The 7,611-nt window shown below is 32.8% G+C and overlaps 1 protein-coding gene across 1 annotated transcript; it reads right to left on the reverse strand.

The window, feature by feature from the left end:
• Positions 1–1,814: 1,814 nt before the first annotated feature.
• LOC100777184 (nucleobase-ascorbate transporter 3) lies at positions 1,815–7,611 on the reverse strand. The gene is made up of 14 exons (XM_003550304.5): positions 7,179–7,611; positions 6,697–6,794; positions 6,411–6,587; positions 5,396–5,496; positions 5,163–5,238; positions 4,999–5,058; positions 4,732–4,916; positions 4,540–4,636; positions 4,236–4,322; positions 4,065–4,123; positions 3,390–3,481; positions 3,225–3,302; positions 2,976–3,136; positions 1,815–2,210 (listed from the first exon to the last, which is right to left on the reverse strand). The coding sequence occupies exons 1-14, from the start codon at positions 7,333–7,335 to the stop codon at positions 1,992–1,994; spliced, it is 1,647 nt and encodes a 548-aa protein (XP_003550352.1). The 5' UTR covers positions 7,336–7,611; the 3' UTR covers positions 1,815–1,991.

A 7,611-nucleotide genomic window follows, 5' to 3' on the forward strand; every position in this document is an offset into this window, starting at 1 on the left:
GAAAACAATTATATATAACAAAAACAAATACCAATTGTGAGAAAATTATAATAAGAACAATATATATATGTATATATATATATATATATATATATATATATATATATATATAAACAATAAAAATATACTGTAATAGTTGAATAAAAAATAATAAACAAAAATACAACAATAAGCAACATACTGGAGACTAAAATATATTAGCTTAAAAACAAAATTCATTAAAAATATTTTAATCCTAAAAAAGTAAAAAAAATTAAGTACTTTATTTTTAAAATACAAAAGCTTCATGAAGTATTTTACAAAACCAATTGTAAATTACTTAAATAACCAGAAATAAATCATTAACTGGATTTGAAAAACCTTTAAAATAATCATAAACAAAAATATTAAAAGAAAAAAACCACGTTACAATAATAATATGATACAACAATAATTTATTTAACAAAAATTTAATCACAGAATAAAGGTCCCAAAAAAGTAGGAGATAGATTGAAAAGAAGTTACAGAAGAAAACAATTTACTTATACCATATTAAACTGAGATTATTAGTCCTAATATTTCCATAACAAAAATATGGTAAAAAAAAGTTTTTTTATTGGATCTCAATACAAATACTTTATCTAACAAAATGTTTCTAAAATATCTTTAATCTTTATACTCTTTCATAAAATTTATGTCCAGATTCACTGAATGGGTGCATAATTTGGAAGAAGCTACCACACGGTGGCATCAGTCTGAACAATCAGACAAAAAAAATTGCTAGCGATACAGATTTTGATTTAAAAGAATAAAAATAATAATCCTGATACTGATACTGATACAATCGTATACTCCATAGTCTATTCCATGTCTTGTGCAAATAATGTACATGCTGTTTTCTACATGCCGCATGATATTATATGATCCACTAATTTCTCTCTAGTAACTTCAACATACCAAATCCAAAGTACTAGTTTTGATTAAGAGCATCGGCATCATCCAACTTGTTTTTGAACAAAATCTACTATCTCGCGTCCATACTTAAGCATAGTGTTTGAGTACACTTTTGCACGAAAGAAAATAGAATATATAGAATTGGAATACATTGCACATTCCTGCAGTAAGAAAAAAACATGCTCATATTACATTTTTCTCTCCTGCTATTTTGAAATATAGTACATTCTTTTCCCTTGAAAGATGAATGCATTACAATTACATACATATGTTTTAAAGTAAATGAAATTAGAGTTTTTTTCTCACAACAATTCTCAGCATAATTAACAGTAAGTTGAAAATATTAACTATCAACTAAACATTTTTTTACGAGGTATTTCTGATCGAGAAACAAAACCAGAAGAGCCTGAAGGTATTATTACATCATTAGCAACTAAATTCGCTAGTTGAGGAGGAAAATCCTGTGACCAAAAAGCATCAACAGCCAAATAAGCTAGGCTAGCTAAAATTATAAGCAGCTCTATTAGCATTCCTGTTAACATAAGCTAGGGAGCTATCAACTTAACCTTGAAAAAGAAAAAAGCTCAAATGAAATTTCAAAAGCAACAATAGTACTATAGAGAGTATTTAAAATTTCATTATAACTTTTAAAATATTAAAATCAAAAGTAGAAGTGTTTGAAATTTGTAGTCGAGAAAACTAGCAATTTTAGGAAGACAAAATATCATAGGAAGGCAGATTCTTCACTAGCATCACTACTATTAAGAAGTTCATTCATATTCAAAAGGACTAAACTGCAAGTCTGCAACTCATTTATCTCTAAACAAAAGAGTATTTTAAAATAATCTCCTAAGAGTAATTTGAGCATCTTTAGAGAGAAATTTATCCAAAGAATTACTATGTCAATCCATTTATACAAGGTAAAATTTGGCTGCTGGCTGGCCAATGATGAAAATTTTGTTTATCCATATTTTTACAAGGTCATTTCATTTTACATGAAAATTTAAGAATTAAGCTCACAGAAGGGGTTAAGTACAAGCAGCATATATTAGAGTACTTTAGAGAAATCTGGTGGGCATGTACTCGTTTATCCTGAGAGGAAGACGGTAGAACTCGTCGTTTCTAACATCTCCCTTCCTATTCTGGAAAGGACCCCACCATGGAAGTCCTCTGTCCACAGCTGTTTGTTTGCCTTCAAGTGTGTTGTCAATAAGAGTCCCAACAATTATAGCCACAGTTGGGGCAGAAGAGAATATGGTGTTCAAAATGTCATTAAACTGTTGTGACACAAAAACAAGGTGTAAAGACCAATCAGATAAATGCATTTTACATGGGTAAGATATCAAGCAAATAAATAATTGAACAAAAATCTTACTACCTCCAGTCCGTCCTAAATATGAGAAACAAGTTGTAGTATAAAATACACTATAACTTGTTTCTTATAAATAGGACCAAAGGTAGTATTATAGAAGGAAAATCACTCAATAAAAAACAAGTCAGCTTCAAAATCTCTAATTACATTTTAATTTAAACTAAGTTCATAGAAAAGCATGTTTCCAAATTTCTCTAAAAGAGTAAACCCCCTACATCAGTCCTCGAGAATATATCAGTTGGACATTTTAGTCCTTGAGATTTTAAAAACCCCTTAGTTTGTTAGGCCCCTAACTTTGTAAAAAGCTATTCATTTTAGTATTTTTTTTCACATTATTTTTCACTCTTTTTATGGAAAAACGACCAAGTGAATGATATTGTGCAAAACCATCCAGGTGGAGCCATATTCATGCTTCGCATTGGGGACTGGCAAATTGCACCTAGAATACTGCCTGAACTTCTACAATTCATTGAATTCTATCCACTGATCAAATAAAATAGTGATGCTGGAAGAAATTTTATCCTAAATAAAAGGTAGCATTTAATTGTTCCATTTGCCTAATCTTCAACATGTTACACACATTTATAACCTTAACTATGGGTTCACGAAAGATTAGATTTCAAATTAATCACAGGGAATGTAGAAATAAGATATTTGAAGAGTCACTTACCCATCCACCATCTGTTCTAACTGGACCATGACCATCTGGTGCGGTGTTCATGACAAAATATTGTGGTATTGATATCGCAAGGAACAAGGTTAGGCCCAGAACATAGATATTTCTTATGGAATTGGTATTTGCAAATTGTATAAAAGAAATCCCAGTAGCAGCTGCAAAAAAATCAACAACAAAATAAAAAGGCTTGCATCTATTGGTCAAAATTATTGTAATCTATGCAATAATAGCAGCAGCACCTACCCACAATACCAAATAAAACACAGTAGATGGCAGCAAATATCGGTAGGGGAATTGATGCAAAAAAAGCTCCAAATTTCCCTGAAAGAGACAGTAAAATAATTACAGCAGGAATTTAAAAACTGGAAGGAAAATCTGCCCACATGTGTTTCAGTTGGAATAGAGTACCAAAAATAGAGAAGAAGATCATATAACCACATGATATTTGCACTACTCTTCGGCTCCCTATATGCGTCAGACCAAGTAGCCCAACATTTTCACTGCAATTATCAAAAAGATTAGTTAGGTTATTACTCAGAATTCTTAATCTCAATCTATGCTAATATTCCTTGCTATTGGAAGTTAGCAAAGTTCTAACTATATAAAACCAAGATTTAAATATAAAATAGATGTTATCAAATGTAACAAATGAATCAAAAGATGTGTATAATAAATATTAACCATACAAAGCTAGGGTATGCATGGAGTACTGGAGGAGTAAGAGTGGATTATATCGATACATGGTAATTTTATTCCATTTCATTTCATCCCAGAGGCTGAGGGAGGAAATGCTCAGTTGAAGGTTTAGGGTCTTAAGAAGCTTAGTTGTCTAGAACAATCATTGATGAAAGATTTAAAAATGGTTCACCTGATATGTGTCAAGTTCTTAATAATTAAAATTTTATAAAGCTGAACTTCAACCCGTGTAACTTTCCATCCATGGACATAGTAGCTATTACCCACAAAACCAATAAGGAAAAACTAATAGACAAGAAGATGACACTTTAGAGCAAAGAAGGAAAACTTTAAGATAAACATTGCCATTTTGGGACATGACAAATTCATAGGACATTGCTTTCTTACACAGAAACAGTGGTACCAACAACAGAACCAAATATGCCTTCAAGCAGCATGCCAATGCCCTGCATTTTGAAGGGTGAAAAACAGAAGTCAGTAATAAATGTTGCATGCATATGAAGATCTTGCAACAATGTAAAAGAACAAGTAAATCAATTGTTAAGAAGCAGGACTCGCCTGCATCCCGATGCTTCGGCTGAGCACATGTGCAGGCGGTGGTGTTGCACCAGAAAGTCTGGCTGCAGCAAAGAAACCACCAGTTGACTGCATTATTAAAATTTCATCAAGAAAATGCTCCAACATTAGATAATCAGTTTGATGCAACAAACGAAAATAATGGTACACAGACCAAAAAACAAAAGCTAAGATCATTTTCCAGAGGGCAAAGTTGTCAAATACCTCAAAATTGAGAATAAACATATAAATTATTAGAACTATATGTAGAATTCAAAGTATTAAGAAATTGTTGATAGTGATAGACCTCAGCAGAAGAGACAAGTGCTGCCCCCATCATCCCAAAGACATGACTAGCTCTGAATATGGGGGTACCCCACTGGAATGGATATGGAACTTTAATCCTGGAATAAAAACGATTTTAATTTGTAATTATAAAGTTGCAGAAAGAGAAATCAAACTCAAACAAATTGTTGAATTGATTGTTTTCTGAACATACCAAGGAGCAGAAGACATAAGGTACGAGCGATCTGTGCGACAGCTCACTTGGGTCTGTGGTTTAGCAGTATTGTATGCACCAGCCACAGTAAGGATAGCAGCAAATGCCCAGATAACAGCAATGCAGAGAAGTAAAGCAAACCTCTCAAGTACTTGATGAGCAGCATGATGAAGGCGCTTCAAATACTGCCACGCCAGAAAATACGGTCATATTAGTATTAGAGAAAAATAAAAACTCTTGAGAAATTGTTTCAGATAAGATATAAACCTGTTGTGTTATAACCAGTAGAATGAGCATAGGTAATCCAATCTGCACACAGTTTGCTACCTGCATAGAAGAAGAAAGTCGAATTCATGAACTCTTACTATTTATATTTTTTTATTATAATAAATAACCCCTTTATTCAAGGAAGTGGCATTAGGAATATTTACCAATGGAAATCCCCTGGCAAACAGGCCAAGACCCGCCACACATACCAAAGGTACAATGATTATGGGACTAAACAACCTGATAAAAAAAGAAGAATCTCAAACAGATTTATTAATAATTTATAATAATAAAAAAAAAACTAAAGCTGTTGCTTTTAACGCTGCTTTAAACATAGACCATGAACTTAGAATAAAAAGGGAAAGCAAGTCAACACTGACGAATGACATATGTGTACCTTGTCAAATTTCCCCACGTCTTACTAAACCCAAGGAAGATATTGACGAAAGAAGAAACAATTAGAGATCCTTGAATTGTTCTGATTGTGTAGGTAAACCTCTACAAATGCCAGTGTGATAATTAAAAGTTTGATTCACCAGTTTCATGTTAGAGAAAGTGATTCAGTTAACAATTAACAAGACAAGCATACATCATCCAAACTCAACTGAGGACGTGTTCAGTTTAAGGGAAAAGCAATAAGATCCCAGAACAAACATTTGAATTATACCAACCATAAGATAAATAACGCCTAAACAAAGAGAAGAAGTTGCATTCAAACAAACAAAAGAAAAAGAAAGAAAGATTCTGCTAGCAAGTTCCTTAAGTCCACTGCTTAAAAAATCAATAAATAGAAAGGTTTTATTGGTAACATGGTAGGAGTGCATCAGTAACAATAAAAGCCATACATTCCAATAAAAACTTTCAACTCTTGATTCCTTAACCAAGCATCCTTAAGGCACTCCTTAGCATTTAGTTCCCAAGAAATAAAGGTATAAAGAAGATCATCTTGAATATCCTAGTAGTAGTACAATTCAATTCAGCAAAAGTAAGTTCCATCAGCAATTACATGCATGTTTGGATTAAAGTTTACAAATGTAAGTTCGAATGAACTTCATTTTGCAAATTGAGTTTGCAAAAGCAACTCTCCTTTTACTTCCACTTCAAACTGAGGCAAAACTCAGTCTACAATTGGACACTACTGAAAACCAAACAGGGGGCTTTTTCAGTTTTACTATTTGAATGAACGTTAGGAGATATAAGGTGGGTTGGATGGTTAAGGGAAAAGGGAAGAGGGGAAAGGTTGCGGTTTTTGATCCCTTCACTAACATTCTAACAAACTAACATTTGCTGATAAAAAAAAAAAAACTATTTGAATGGACATTCTTGTAACAACAAAGAGTTAAAAAAAAGTACGTATATCATAAAAAAAAGTTGCAAGTTAGAAGCTACTACTATTAGCAACATAAACAAACCTCATGCTCAGAAGGGAATGTCCTGTCTGTGTAATCATTGATTATGGACAACACCGGAAGTAAAAAAGCAAATGATCCACCCATCACTGTTGGAAGCCTCGACCCAAACCAAGTCTGAAGCAGTGTGTTCACCCCAGACATAAACAACAATGATTGAATCACACGAGCCTTGTCACCCTATCCAAAAATTGCAAAGTTTGACACTGTTATTCCATAATTTATACTATAGCAAGGAGAATAGTAGTATAATCTATATTCTATATCATAAATTAGAAATTTCACTTACATGGTCCCCACCCATTGCAGGAACCAGTGTGGTTGCAATCAGAACCGTTGTTCCAAGCATCACAATGTAATGCTGAAAACCCAGTAGAAGTGCTACCGCTGCCAAAAAAAAAAAATTATGCAATCAAAAGTTGAAGCTTTAAGATGCATGCGGCATCATATTCATAAAGATTGAATCCGAGAATTAAATTAATTCTTTTTCACATAAAAGATTCACACAACTGACAAGAGCAAAAAACAAAGGACCTTTTTTTTTTCTTAAGAGAATAAAATCAGAGTGGAATAAAGGTAACAAAAAAGCAATCTGCAAACAAACCAAGTTACATATATAGAGACACACGAAACTGAGTTTAAAAAAAAAAATAATTACAACACGAGATTCCTAACTGCTTTTCACATCAAAGATAACTTTTTTTTTCATCTTATAATAACACACAAAAAATAATTATAAAAAAAAAAGTGGGAAAGGTGAGAGGGACTAACGCCATAAAGGATTTGAGTGGATGCAATAGTGAAGCTGCGAGAGTTGTTCAGTTGGATTCCAAACGGGGCCTCTAGAAAGTGCTAGATTTGGCGGTGGTGGACCTGCCGGAGGTGCCTGAACCGGTGGCGGTGCATGGTGGTGGTGCTCTTCACCCATCTTATTTTTTTCTCGAACAGTGTGAAAACTGAAAAGAAAGAGAGTTTTTGTTTGTGTTGTGTTGTGTGTACTGAAAAAGTAGAGAAATCAGAAGGAAGCAAACAAGGCTTTTGAAAGAATGGGATGGCTAGCTTTGAAAGGAAAGTAAAGTAAATATTATTTATAAGGGGCTTATAATAATTAATTAACAATTAAGTAATTAACAAGAGTTGTTTCATTTCCAGAAAAGTACAAGGAAATTGTGAGGAAGGAGTTATTAAGTTGCGTTTTATGGTT

Source organism: Glycine max, chromosome 17 (genome assembly GCF_000004515.6).
Source record: "Glycine max cultivar Williams 82 chromosome 17, Glycine_max_v4.0, whole genome shotgun sequence".
Classification (NCBI taxonomy): Eukaryota; Viridiplantae; Streptophyta; class Magnoliopsida; order Fabales; family Fabaceae; genus Glycine; species Glycine max.

What these genes read in the sequence shown, in the direction of transcription:
- LOC100777184 (XM_003550304.5), bottom strand. Translation starts at nt 7,335, where the DNA reads ATGGGTGAAGAGCACCACCACCATGCACCGCCACCGGTTCAGGCACCT. An exon ending in TGTTTTATTTGGTATTGTGG is followed by an intron (nt 3,137 to 3,224) that starts GTAGGTGCTGCT and finishes ATTTTTTTGCAG; the next exon opens with CTGCTACTGGGATTTCTTTT. An exon ending in TTAGAACAGATGGTGGATGG is followed by an intron (nt 2,211 to 2,975) that starts GTAAGTGACTCT and finishes GTGTCACAACAG; the next exon opens with TTTAATGACATTTTGAACAC.